At 45.0% G+C, this 15,008-nt stretch overlaps 1 protein-coding gene across 1 annotated transcript in view; it reads right to left on the bottom strand.

The window, feature by feature from the left end:
- Nucleotides 1–6,348, bottom strand: part of LAMA3 (laminin subunit alpha 3) — a 160,340-nt gene extending 153,992 nt beyond the window's left edge. The window contains exon 1 of the mRNA XM_018566742.1: nt 6,085–6,348. Within this exon, the coding sequence (XP_018422244.1) occupies nt 6,085–6,345 (261 nt within the window). The 5' untranslated portion in view covers nt 6,346–6,348. The remainder of the gene's footprint in view (nt 1–6,084) is intronic.
- Between the last annotated feature and the right edge of the window lie 8,660 nt (nt 6,349–15,008).

Below are 15,008 nucleotides of genomic sequence, written 5' to 3'. Positions count from 1 at the left end.
TCGTGTGAGGCACATCCTGAAGCACCTCATGAGGCACCAGGGATAGGAGCAGTATTACTATTGCTGCAGTGTACTCTATATGTAGTACATATAGAGTACACACTCCCAATACACTGCAGCAATAGATTTACAATTATCCCCAGCTAATATGAATAGGTTGAATCAGTGGTCCCCAACCCCCGGTCCGCGGACTGGTACCAGTCCGCGGATCAAATGGTACCGGGCCGCACAGTCTCAGTGCGGTCCGGTCCTGCAATATGGGGCAGTGCAGGGTCCCGGTGTTCAAACACCGGGGCCCCGCACTGCCGACGGGCTTCACAGTGAGGGGGCGGGTCCTGTGACTCACCTCCACGCCCGGCCGCGTCCATAGTAACAGGAGGCGGGAGGGGAGGTGAGTCACAGGAGGCGTGTGTGTGTCACACATCCCGCCCCCTGCAGTGCACACATCAAAACGCCCTGGCTGGGTAAGTCCGAGCGCCGGCGCGCGGGGGGGGGATTTAAATTAAACTTCTTCATAATCATAAAGAAATTGGCCTAAAATCATTATTCTGTTTTTGTTTTTAAATGCCACCTGTCCCTTTAAGAAAAAGTATCGGTAATTAGTATCGGCAAGTACATGAGGGGAAGTACTTGTACTTGTACTTGGTCTTGAAAAAGTGGTATCGGGACATCCCTACACCGGACCTTAGAGTGCTCCAGCAGCAGAGGGGGAGAAAGACTCCAGGGACCGGTCTAAGACCAAGCCAGCTCTGAGGATCAGATGAGTATAACTTTGTTATTTTAGTCCTTAGACAAAACCGAGCACTTAACCCTTGCAGTCCTGGGGTAGCCCCACTGCAAGGGTTAAGAAAAACTTTCCACTGAGTTGTGCTTTAAGCTTTACCTGACATGAACAACTATAGAAGACATCTAGACATATACTCCATTTCCTACTGTATGGATGGAAACCTGTATTGTAAAAATACGCAGGCTGACAATTCAGAACTCTCCTTTTGAAAATGCTTGTTGTTCTTATGTTATGTTGATCCCAAGGCTTCTAATCTTTCTGTGTCACTGACCTGCAACAAGTATACTGAGCAGGAGTCCTAACTTTCTTGTTACTTCACTGACTGCATGCTTGTTGAAGGTCAGTGATTCAGAATGTATTGAGAACAGAGACATCCAGGAAAGCAGTTTTTTCAGAAGGAGGCATCAATATTTCTCTATGGATCAAACACACATTCTAAATCGTAAAACATATCTAAACCCCCAAAACAATCATTTCTAACACTGCAGCATAGCAATCCTCAGATCTGGTGGCTGCATTTGTTTTCTATTTTATAGACTTTTTCCCATTATTTTCTCCTGGTGATCTGGCCAGTTACACTCTTTCTGGCTTAAGTCGGGTATACACACTTCTATTTTCTTCGTACAGATTTCTCCATCAATGCTTACGAGCGCCGATTCTGCCTGCGGCCGCTGGCTCATTGGCTGCTAGCTCTGTTCGGCCGACAATTTTCTGGCATGCTCCTTCGTTCACCTGATTGAGGGATGCCGGTCGGAAATGTGCCGACAGCGGCACCCACACATGTAATTTCAACTGTTTCATCAAGAACTAGCCGAAATTTGAAGCGTGTATACCTGGCGTTAGGGCGGGTTCACACAATTTTCTGGACCAGATCTGGAATGCAGTGTAATGCGTTTTGCCGCGTTTTTATTGCGTTTTAGCGAGATTTTACTGCGATTTTGCCGTGTTTTTTCTTTCTTTTTTTCTGTTTAGCTTAAAATGTACTTTCAGGTGCGTTCCAGTGCGTTTGTATGCAGTTTTTTATATGTTTTCATGCGTTCCAGTGCAGTCCAGACCAGACAAAATGAGACATGTAGTATTTTTCTGGTCTGGTCTGGTCTGGAACGGACTGCGCTGGTGTGAACAGAGGCCAGAAATAGAAAGTTTTTTTGTTTTAGAAGCGCCAGGGACAATCCTTATCCCTCACAAAGAAGGAAGCTAAGCACATATGCAAGGCGCAGCCCCAATACAGTTAAGGGAACTGGAACATCTGAAAGAAACACAAAAAAGGGGCGCCTTTCCTAGTGCAGTATCGTTTATTCCAAAAGAACAGGCATGAAAGTGGACTGACAGGTACTCACAATACTGAAGTTTAAAACGAGCTGTAGAACAGTAAAACCGGAGCAGTAAAAGAATCCGAATTACGTGTCCTGTGTAAAGCACTGAAGTGTCGACGCGTTTCCGGGGCATGCCCCCTTCGTCAGGACGTCACGCGTTTTCCGGGGCACGCCCCCTTCATCAGGACGTCACGCGTTTTCCGGGGCACGCCCCCTTCATCAGGACGTCACGCGTTTCCGTGCCCCGGAAACCCACAGTATTGTGCGTACCTGTCAGTCCACTTTCATGCCTGTTCTTTTGGAATAAACGATACTGCACTAGGAAAGGCGCCCCTTTTTTGTGTTTCTTTCAGAGGCCAGAAATAGCATAGGCAGGGCTTGAAAAATCCACTCGTCCGCTCATCTGTGACGAGAGGACAGCGGAGCACGACAAGCAGCTTACCGGCCGGCCGTTGTAATTACACGGCCGGCTGGGAGCTTTATAATCAAGCAAAAAAGCGCCTGAAGGCGCCCGATCCCTTGTATTACCAACAGCTGTCACTGCCGTTGCCGGTGATGTATACTCTGCTTCATCAGTTTCTCTGGGGATCCCTAGGTGACATTAGGGGTCTTGGAGACCCCTGATGTCTTCATAAAGAGGGCCTGTCATGTAATTTGGCTATCACATAGGGGGATTCTTAGCCCCCCCCATCACAAAAAAAATAATACGAAAGAATCATAAAGAAGCATTAAAGAAATTCAAAAAGAAAATAAAAAATTTTTTTAAGTCCTCCGCCCCCCACATACACATGCAGATATGCGTTGGGTGTGCCTACGTGCGAAAACAACGATTGCGCCTATTGTGCCGTTACATATAACCGCGAACGTCGGAGTGTGAGCAATCATTTTAGGGCCATTAATTACTGATAACACTAAACTGATGAGCGGTAAAAGCCTTTTAAGCTTTCGCCTATGGCCAATTTTCAGTGTGGTCGTTTTTTGTGATTTTGCTGGCGCACGCAATTTTAAGACTTGACATGCTTGGTGTCAAAAATATGGGTAAGAACAGATGTTTTATAACATAACGTAGGGAAACTTTGTTTTTTTTTAAATCTACTGTACCTTTTTCATTATATAGTAAAAAATAACCCCAGTGGTGATTTTATATACCACCATAAGAAAATTCTATCTGTCCCCAAAAAATGTTAACATAAATTGCAAGGCTATAGACTGGTCATGCTGACTGGTGACATTACTGACTGACTGGTGAGACACCCTAAAATGTTTCAAGCCCTGAGCATAGGGATACATTAGGATGCATTTTGGGTCCTGAAACAATCTGGTCTGGAGATGACCTGGATGTGGTGTGAATGGTGCCAGAAGTGGTCTTCATGGAAAAATTGTGGCCAAAAATCCATGCCTCCAACATGGAAACAAGGCTAAGCGACTTAACTATGGCAGCATGTGCTCTGGACTGGTGGATCAAAATGTGAAATATTTGGCAGTTTGTTGGCCGAAGGGCTGGAGAGCTATACAATTATGAGTGTCTGCAGCTACAGTGAAGCATGGTGGAGGCTCCTTGCAAGTCTGGGGCTGCATTTCTGCCAATGGAGATGAAGATTTGGTCAGGATCAATGGTGTCCTCAATGCTGAGAAATACAAGCAGATACTTATTCATTATGCCATACCATCAGGGAGGCCTGTGATTGGCCCCAAATGTATTCTGTAGCAGGACAATGACCGTAAACATACAGCGAATGTCATTAAGAACTATCTTCAGCGTAAAGAGGAACAAGGAGTCCTGGAAGTGATGGTTTGGCCCCCACAGAGCCCTGATCTCAACATCATCCAGTCTGCGTGGGATTACATGAAGAGACAGAAGGATTTGAGGCAGCCAAAACCACTGATCTGTGGTTAGTTCTCCAACATGTTTAGAACAACCTACCTGCAGAGTTCCATCAAAAACTACGTGCAAGTGTGCCTAGAATAATTGATGCTGTTTTGAAGGCAAAGGGAGGTCACACCAAATATTGATTTGATTAGAATTTCTCTTGGTAATTAATTTGGTGATTATTAAAAATAAACTATTAGCACTTTTATTTCTGAAAACATTCTTACTTTACATCAATTTTCACAGCTGTCTAATACTTTTGCACAGTACTGTATTCCTTTACATTTTTGTCCAAATACTTACAATCATCATGTTTCACAAGAGCTACAACTCTCTCAGCTCAGTTTCCCTGAACTTCCTGTCCAGTACGAGATTAAAGGGGACAGCACAATCCCCAGCAGCTATCCATCTACTAGCTTAAAGAAGAGAGGAGGTGGGAGCAAGCATCAGGGGATAAGCTTGCCTTACTGTGCCTGTGTGGTTGTGGAGACACACACAGCTTACTAGCACACACAAGGGTGGCTCCATAGGACCATGTAAGGGAAAGGAGCCACCCCAAACAGGATATCAGAGCCAGTGTTCAGCTGATTCTGCAGGAAACTAAAACGTTTAACCATTAAGGAACAGCATCTGTTTTAATTGATTCAATCAACATTTGAATTGCTAAAAACCCTTTTGACTTCAATATAACTTTAAAACCCAACTCCAGCGAAAATTAAAAGTTTTCCCATGCAGTGGGCCTGCCCCCACATTGCAAAGGTAACTTCTTGTATATGTTTGGGGACAGGAAAAAGCTGTTTAAAGCTTGCCATACACCTATAGATTATCTGCAGAGTTTCTATGGTCAGATAGAAAAAGTGCAACAGATTCCTCCATCTACGTTACACTGTGTGGATGGCGGAATCTCCCACTGGGCCAAGCTTCAGTATCTTGCTAGTCGGCCCCACTGGCTGTCAAAATAACTGAACAATCTGATTGGATGCAGGCATTGTTCAGGTATTTTGAGAGCCAGCGGGGCCGACTAACAAGATACTGAAGCTTGGCTAAGTGGGAGATTCCCTTATCAGCACAGTTTAGCGTAGATGGAGGAATCTGTTGCACTTTTTCCATCTGACCATAGAAACTCTGCAGACAATCTATAGGTGTATGGCCAGCTTAACTTACCTGATCCCCGCTACTCTGTAAGTCTCAGTTCTCCTATCCTCCCCCTCCATTCCAGTTGTGCACTGTCCCTCACGTACAATGCAGGTGTATGGAGCCTGCACTGTAGTTGATGACGTCAGTGGTCCCTAAACCGGTGCAGTGGAGGGAAGAAGAGGCTATGGGCATCCCTATAATGAGGCAGTTGCCTCAGGCAGCATCTCATTGGAAGGTGGTCGGGTGGTGGTGGTTGCTGAGAGCTCTAGCAACTGATGACGCCAGTGAGCTGGGCAGGATGCCGGACAGAGCCACTAACAGAGTGGTCTGGTGTCTGGGCATCTACCCCCTAACAACAACTCAGCACAGCAAGCAAGTAAGCACTCCCTGCCAGCACCCACGACCGCCCCCCACCCCGAAACAAGTGCGCATCACCTCAGGTGGCAAATGCCTTGGGGACATGCCCTGGCTATGGGGACTGGTCTATCACCCTGGAGGGAGCTGGTGGAAAAGGAGGATCAAGAATGTAAATGGGCATAGGCATAAACCAGCAGTTAACACTTGCAGTACAGGGGCAGCCCCACTGCGATGGAAAACGTATCTCCCCCAGAGTTGGGCTTTAAGCTCGTCATACACTGATAGACTTTAGTAGGAACGTTTTTACAAAAACTTTCATCAAAACATTTTAATAATGAGGAATGTCGTTCAAAATCTCATTTCATTTCAACAATTTTAGAAAGAATGGAGTTTCCCAAAGAAAACCAGATGCACTTCGAAAGAAACATTTTCCTTTGATTTTCTGACCCCATGATTAACTATTAGAAAATACAACCAGTGTTCAGAAAACCCATTTTTTTGAACATCATTCCTCTGGTGTATGGCCAGCTTTAGGCTTTCAGGTACAAAGCCAAAGGAACAATGGTTGGTTTAGGACAGAAAGCTAAGATTGGAGGGTAGAATAGGGGGCACAGTACCTGGATAGTGTGTGATGACAGCACTGGTCCTCCCACCAGTTTACAGTACAGATCCATCCTAGACTGGGGCACCTCTCCTTCTCTCCCAGAGCTGATCTCCTCTCCACAGGTAGCAGTTGCCCTGATTTTGGCCCCTTCTGCCAAGTTGAAGTATGGAGGGTGAAGACTGAATCCAGTGGCCGCACCTGCAGAGTTCTGACCGCATACCATGTGCAGCACGGAAAACAAAACCACAAATGCCAACAGATCTCCTTTCCCCATAGAACTGGCAGGACTCAGAAAGCCAAGGATGCCCCATGGGCACAGCACGATTCCGGTCCTCAGCCCCATATTCATGAAGCGCTGGCCCTCCTAGATTGCTGCAGATTCCCTCCAGATCGTGCGATCCATCCACTCTGCCTCCTCTGTGGATCCAGCGCCACTGTCAGAGACTGAAAACAAAGCTGCAGCAGCAGGCAGCTCCTGGCCGCCTTCCGATGTCAGAGACTACAGATGACACACCTCCCCGATCACAGACCTGACCCGGTCACCTCCGATCACTCCTCAAAAGAAGCACAACACAATCCTTCTATGAGATCATCGCTGGGGAGATCACAGAGCGATCCCCATGTCGATGATGTGATCCTATCATTCTTCAAGTGTCATGACTCTGATCGTGCACCTTATTTATATTATGAAAGAAGCATACTAGGAAATCTCTGCGATCCAGGCTGTGATGCTTGATTATTTTTCCTCTGAGATTTGCACAATCCATTGACTGCACTCACACGAAGAAAAGTCACCCCAGACTGGAAACATTGTAGCAGCTACAGGTTCCCATCATGTATACCAATATGGAAGGATACACATTGTTTGGTGTTGTTTCCGGGACTCTTAAAGTAATAATAAACTCTCAAACTTGTTTTCCATCAAGAATCCATATCTAACAAATGCACATTGTCCTGCAAAGTATTTCTTTACATTTTTGCCCAAACACTTACAGTCATCATGTTTCTGAACAGCTCCAACTCTCTCAGCTCCACTTTAGGGCTGGTGCAGACCTGGGCGATCTGAGACGCGAGTCACGGGGCCGCGCGATCCTGGACAATTGCACACAGCCATTGCCGCACGGCCCCATTGTTTTCAGTGGGGTTACATCCGTGTGGCAAATGCAGAAAAAAGGTACATGTACCTTTTTTTGTGACACATGATGCGCAGCTGTTTTAGCCGCGATCGTGTTCGGTTGCACGGGCGGAATCATGGCGGGAAATCACACAATCTGCCCGTCGCAACTGAGGTACCATTAGAAAATAATGGCACAGCCTGCACGATCGGCAATGGTGGGCGACTCCATGACTGCACGGTAATCCGGAGCGGTATCGTCCATAATTGCCGCGCAGTAACGGATCGCCCAGGTGTGAACCTAGCCTCACTGGTTTACATCTACTTTAAGAAGCAAAGGTACACATAGTGAGTTTGTTAATGTACTTAAGGCACTCAAAGGTTAATAAAGTACAGCCCTAGGGAAAAAAGTCTGTATTGTTAAGAGCTGGCTCTTTCTGCTGGATTTTATTACATACTTTCCTAAATCCTGTACATTTTCTAGAAGAGTATTTCCTGTTTCCTTCTGTGCTGTGGGCTGGTGCCATGTGCAATGTTTCACTCCTCCACTGTACCTCCATCACCCCCTTCTTCTGTGCTGTGGACTGTGTGCTTTCATATCCACTATTCCTCTCCTCCATAGAATGTTGATAGGTTGGTCTGATAAGAATGATCCTTCATGAATCCATGCTGGTTATTACTTGTGATATCAGTACCTTACCATACCTTCCAATACAATGCATACTATTGATGTTAGGCTGTCTGCTCTGTAGTTACCTGGTGCACATCTCGACCCCTTTCTGAATATATGTATCACATTTGCTTTTTGACACTTAGTTGGTACCATTTCAGTCATAAAGTAATCATTCTAGGATGGAATCTGAATAACAAGACCATTGTTTACATTTGTGCGATGTGTTAATGTGCATTATGTTGCGTGTTAACATGTGTTGCGTTAAAGTGGTAGTAGACTGCCAAACTGGTGTTTGCCATAATGTTCAAGTATGCACAAAATATTAGCACATTATGGCATACTTACCTTGCAGATGACCCACTCTAGCCATAGGGACTATTAACATAGGAGTGGAGCTCCCGCTCCAGATCCGCCCCTGCAAGTAGGCCTGGATTGCGGCCGAGCTGACCCGAATCGTGGCTGGGCCGAGTTGACACGAACTGCGGCCGGGCCGAGTCGTGGCCGGGCCGACCCCAAACATGGATGGCCCGAGGGTAATCTGGGCCGGCCACGACCATGCAGCCATGGCCCTCTATTCAGGTATATCAGAGGGTCCTTTAAAGTGCTTGAGCAGAGAGCCGCATCTACTGCAGTTGCAGTCGCCAGTCTCTCTGACCCCCCTGGAGCCCCCACTGACCCCCATGGAGCCTGCACTGACCCCCCTGGAGCCCGCACAGACCCCCCGAAGCCCACACTGACCTCCCGGAGTACGCACTGACCTCCCAGAGCCCGCACTGCCCCCCTGGAGCCTACACTGACCACCTGGATCCCTCACTGACTGCCTGAGAGCCCGCATTGAGCGCCTGGAGCCCGCAGTGCCCACCTGGACCCCTCGCCACGAACCCGGAGCAACACAGAGTATGTAGCTTCATATTATTCTGCATTGCTGTATAAAGTATTGCTATGATTAATTTTGCTCTATAGCTGATGGTATTATTCTTCAGTGCTTTACATTGTATTGCTGGGATTTGTAGTCCTCTATTGCTGGTATTATTCTGCATTGCTGTATAATATATTGCTGGGTGTTGTAGTCCTCTATAGCTGGTGCCATTCTGTATTGCTTCATAATGTATTGCTGGGATTTGTATCCTGTACTAGTTGGTGGTATTCTGCGTTTCTCTGCAATGCATTACTGGGATTTGTAATCCTCTATAGTTAGTGGTAATATTCTTCATTGCTGTACAATTTATTGCTGGGTTTTTTAGTCCTCTATAGCAGGTGATATTCTGAATTGCTGTGTAATGTATTACTGGGATTTGCAGTCCTCTATAGTTGGTGGTATTCTGCATTGCTCTATACATCTTTGCTAAGATTTCTAGTCTCTACAGCTTGGAGTCTCTACAGCTTGGAGTGGCAGATCTACCAAGGTCACAGCTGCAACCAGGCCCTGGCACTCCACCACTGACTGCAAGCTGTAGGGAAATTACAAATCGCAGCCCAGACAGGAGGAAGAGGGCTGTTTATTAATCCTGTATAATAATAATAATAATAATAATAATAATAATAATAAATTGACCCTGACATGTAAACTTTAGATTGGATTGGTCAACTTTAGATTGGATTGGAAATGACAGATCAAATGATAAAATTATAAAAATTGTTAACTACACATTTCACCTTAAAATATAGAAATGAATAGGAGATTTCCTGATTTGCCTAATTCTTCTATTCAATGTAAAAAAAAGCAATAAAAAACATTCAAAGACATTCCATACAGAAAAATTGGATTATAATTTGTGTGTGTGACTGCTCCAGATTATGTGTAGTAGTGGATACATATCATTTCAGGTTAATATGATTTCTAATGTAAATATGATTTCATTTTAATACATCATAATGAGATGAGGTCTCTTTTAAAAGAAAAAAACTTTTTCCAGCCAGACAAGGAGGATGCAGATGAGGATGGCAATGAAAGATTTCCATCAGTGCAGTAGCTGATTTTATATAACAAGGCTGGTTTATTTTAGCCAAAGAAAAATAGGAGATAACAGCCTCAGCCCTCGCTCTCAGAGCTGCCTCGGCACGGCGCAGATCCGGAGACAGGATGAACCCACCTTTTACCAGGCAGCTTTCTCTTATCTCCGTCAGTTCTTTCCTGTTATGGGATCTAAAATGTCATTGAAAAGGCACCATTCCCTATTAATATGTAAGATATCCAAATTCCAAAAGTAGCTTTCTGTAAATGACAGCAAAATGAAGCTAAGGTTGTTTTGATCGATATGACTGCAAAGGAAGCACAATTAGAACTCTTAACCCTTTTGCTGCCAGAGATATTTTTGCGTTATTTTTGCTTACATGGTAAAATGCAAATTTTAGGCCTGAAAATTGCTTAAAGGAGAACTATGAGGTGACTGCTTTTCACTCACCTCATAGTTCTAGCCGACCTGTGACAATGAGACTGTCACAGGTCGGCTTAGTAGATCGGGAGGTGGGCGAACACATACCGGTGTTTCGCTCACCTCTCGATCCTGTCACAGCTTTCTGCCGTGACAGGGGAGGGGCTGGATTCCCCCCTCCCCGCTCCAATCCGCTAGCGCTGACTGGCGGAACGGACGGGGGAGGTGGCGGGTACAGCTGGCTCTGCCTCTAGATAGGCAGAGCCAGCTGTCAGTCACGCAGCTGGGCGGATCCCGGCACAATTGTCTGGATCCGCTTCAGCTGCGGCATCTCAGTATACCGCGAGCAGTAGCTCGCGGTATACTGCGGCGTCTCGGTATGCGGCGTCTCAGCTCACGGTATACTGAGCCTAGGGTGACGGGAGGACGCTAGTTTGTGTCTCCCGTTACCCGAAGGAGAACTATGGGGAAAAGCCTTAACCCCATAGTTCTCCTTTAATACCCCTTAAAATTATATATTTTCTAAAAGCAAAGGCTCTGGAGAAAATTTTTTTGTCAGTTGCAATTTTTATATGTCACACAGTATTAGCGCAACAGTTTATCATACCCAAATTTTCAGTAAAAAATGTATTCAAACTAATTTGGTGCACACAAACATGATATAAAAGCCAATTTTTAGGTAAAATATAAAAGATGAGGTTGCGCTGAGTAAACAGATACCAAACATGTCAAGCTTCAAAATTGTGTGCACCCGTAAAACGGCAAAAAACTTTTAATAGCAGGTCATCAATTTAGAGTTAACCATGAATAATTGCACTTGAATTATTGCTTTCACTCAGTATGTGTGGCGCAATCATCACTTTCATATGCACACCCAACGTATGCATTTATGTTTGCATGTGCATGTATGCAAGGACAGGCAGGCTTTAAAAATTCTTTGATTTTTTTTCTTTTTATTTAATTTAATTATTTTTTTAACACTTAACTTTATTGCTATCACATAGGGATTATGATCCTTCATCCCTGGTTCAGCATGCATTCCAGGGTGGAATGGATGGCCGTTGTGCCATAGCCCATAGGCCATTTGCTTCTTGCTATTTCCGGCCTGGCACCTATTGGCTTCCGGTGGGTGTCTCACGCAAGTTTTGTGCCTCACTTCTGACACTTCTCTTCCAGCGGGGCTGGCGTTGGGAGGGTAGCAGGTCTTCTGGATGGCCTTCTGGTCTTAGCATTTTTATGCTGATAGCAGCAGGGGTGCACTGTGGCAATATTTATGTGTGTGGGGGGGCTGCTTCAGTTCTCTTTCTCTTTGCTCTACTTCTGGTGAGTTCTCTTCTGATCTCCTCCGGTGCACATTGCTTATGCAGCGCTATTTTCTCACTGTTTTCCTGCAGCTTCCTGGGTCTCTTGTCCCTTTTCCACGTTGGTAAATGGAGTTCTATCTCCACCACTTTTTTTTGTCTTCCATCATGGTATACTCCTCATTTTTCTAGCATTCTTTCCACCACCATGAGCTATCAGAGGCTGACTTATCAGGCATGAAGATCTGCTGCGAGGTAGGACTTTGATGAGATATATTTTTTTTCCCTGGTGAATCCTAATAAAATAGTGTACAGGAGAAAGAGCCCTGAATGTCTGAGGAAATTCTCTCACAAGTCCAAGAAACTAGCCAATAATTCACCTTCTCCTCTCTGCTCCTCCCATAAACATAAAGGGTCTCTTTGTGCAAAGTGCTGCATAATACAGTATCTGACTTCTGCACTGGCTGACTTTTCCCCTAGAAGGCTGCGGGCAGGACAATGCCGGACATGCAGATCCCCCTTCTAAACTTGTCTGTGAGGCACGTTTTACAGAGATGTCAGCAAACAAAGATTCAGAGAATTCAGAAAAGAGGTAATTTATTCAGATGGCTGTGGTAGAGAGCATGTAGGTCAGTCTTAAACAAGATTCTTCAAAACAGAAAGATAAGTGTATGCCAGCTGCAGAGCAGAATGTTTCTTCCTTGGGAGGGTTGGCATTGGATGATGACCCGTCATCAGATGACCAGGGGTTGGAACCATTGAACTCTGACTTCTCCTTGATCTCTGCTTTTGTAATGATGGTAAAACAAGCATTAGGATTGGAGGCGAAGGACTCCTCACAAAAGATAAAATTGTATTTTTCAAGTCATAAGAGGGAAATTCCATCATCGTCTTTCGAGATAAACAAACTAATAGAGGATGAGTGGACCAAACCAGATAAGAAAGCCAACAGATTGCAAACAGATGTTCAAGGTCATATGCCATTTGCAAGGTAGCTTCTGCTGCTTACCTGGAATTCAGCGTTAAGCATACAAACCACATTACCAAGACAAGAACTGGCTAATCCTGCTTAACTCTCACAACTGGCAGGCTTTCTTAAATCACTAATCATTAGTTATTGCATAGACAATTATTACTCTTATCAGATGTTTCTAAATTTTAAATGAAAGTAAAAGATAAAGAAGGTGCCTGACAACAAAGGCTGTTTTATATGAATAGATACCTTTTCACCACTCTATTGCCGAACAATCTAACTGTATATGGTGAACAGGCCATCTTATCGGGAGAACAGTGTCAATGCTAAAATGAGTGTGCTGCAAATGAAAGAGTAATAGGAAATCACCCACCATGCTCTGAATATTCATGTGCATTTTCACTGAACAGGAAACCATTCAGGTGTTTGATCCATACATACCGTATATGGCGGACATTATGCTATCCTTCTGTAACACTCAGGCACCTGTGATAATGCCCTTCTAAAGGTGGCCATACACTTTACAACCATCGCAAGACCTTAGTCTTGCGATGGTTGCAAAGTCATTTAAAAAACGTACGATCTGCCCATCTTGGACAGGCAGATCGTACTCTCGATCATCGCAAGCCCGCCCCCCTGAGGGGCGGGCTTCCGATGACCGCAAAGCTGAACGGGCAGTGTGCGCATGCGCACACCGGCCCGTTCGGCTTTTGTCTACCGAGCACCGTTCAAACTAGCCGAAAATTGTACGATTTTCGGCTGGTTTTCTAACGGGCTCCTTAGACAAAAGACATGTGACCGTACAGTAGAAACGGTCGCACGTCTTGGTGCACACTGCTCGATTCTCGTACGATCGCGGGATTTCGTACGAGAATCGAGCAGTGTATGGGCACCTTAATGGGAACACCTATGGCCTTTTGTGCTGAGTCAGACAGTTGTAGCCCAGGACTTGACAGACTTCAGGTGGCCTCTGGCACTCTGATTGGTTCATCAGTGGTAGCTTCCATACTTCTACCCTGACAGCTGTATTGTGAAGCACAACACTTTTTTTTTTAATTTAAATTGAATTTCCAACCATAGGGCCCTCATTTAAATGTAACTTATAACTGAAAGGTCCAGCAAAAAAGTAAATTAAAAAGAGAAAATAATAAATGAGTGTAGATTTAATGCCTTTTTTATTTACCATCATCTAAATTAGGACTTAATAGACTTAAAAGGGTCTATTCACTAAGCTGCCGTAGGCAGCCGAGTGAATGACCGACCTGAAGTGTAGTGAGCCGAACACTGTTCGGCTATTCACTTCAGGCGTTTTCAGAATCAATTGCTATAAAATATATAACAATTCTTAGAAAAATAGCAAATGACGAACACACTAACAGAAAGTACCTTTGGCTCTCTTGCTTCTCACGTTACCTTCTCTGTTTTCCCGGACCTGCCTCCTATACGCCTCTTTGGTTTGGTGTATCTGCAAGCCTTTTCCGTTTATTATGTTTTATGTAGATGAAGGAGTGTTCTGTGTTGTTCTATATTATATGTGTAGCCCCTACCACCTTTTGTGAGGTGGCTGCTAGAAATTTAGTGATTGCCAGAGCTGTAGTCAGTCTGGCTGAATTATAGCTGCCATTTATCTGATTATTTCCAGGTGTTCTGGCATTGATTGTACCTACCTGGGTGAAGTGTGACTCTGCTGCAGTGTGGGACATCATGAGGGACACTGAGTGTATATGCAGTTCACCAGCCAATCACTGGGTCTCTCTCCACCAGTGTTGCATGCTGGGATAGGGTATATATATATATATTCCAGGGAATTACCATGTGCTCAGTCTTGTGCCAGCCATGGATTAGTCTAGGTTGGGGTTTTGCCCAGTCTGCTCCCAGGCTAGGTCTCCTGAAGGTGAGATTATTTGAGTGCTTTGCTAGGCCTCAAAAAGTTTTGCTAGGTCTCAATTCTGGAGGAGGCCTTTGCTGTTAATGCAGGAGGAGAACCAGGGAAGCGGATGGCTTCTGGAGGTGCCTGGAATATAGAGGACCTTAGGAGCAAGTCTGGTATCTCTCCTACTGAAGATTGTGTGCCACTCCCTATTCAACTGTGCTGCAAATGGATCTACACTGAATTGCTAACAAGGGACTGGTGAGTCTGGAGTCTGTGTCTGTTCTACCCAGGATGTCTAGGATCCCTATACCCTCTCTCCCAGAGTGAATATGTTAATAAAAGTTCTTCAGCATCATACAAATGGCTTGGATATCAGCTCTGGGGGCACAAGAAGAGGGTGGTTAATGCTAATGGGGCAGCTGAATACCAAAACCCCTAGACCAACTAGTGATGACTCGGGTTATTCTGGTGGTTCCTTTGCGGGCGAGCGTTACATATGTTTGAAGCATTTAGGTTGAGCATGATATGTATGTTTTGACTGTACGAGTAATGGTCACTTAGTAGAATGTTAATAAATATCGCACATGGAACGATTACCAGCAGGTCGGGAGAGATGATTCTCCCTGGA

This window comes from Nanorana parkeri, unplaced genomic scaffold (assembly GCF_000935625.1).
Source record: "Nanorana parkeri isolate BGI_ZX_2015 unplaced genomic scaffold, ASM93562v1 scaffold971, whole genome shotgun sequence".
Lineage (NCBI taxonomy): Eukaryota > Metazoa > Chordata > Amphibia > Anura > Dicroglossidae > Nanorana > Nanorana parkeri.
This window is presented reverse-complemented; position numbering and strand designations above follow the sequence as displayed.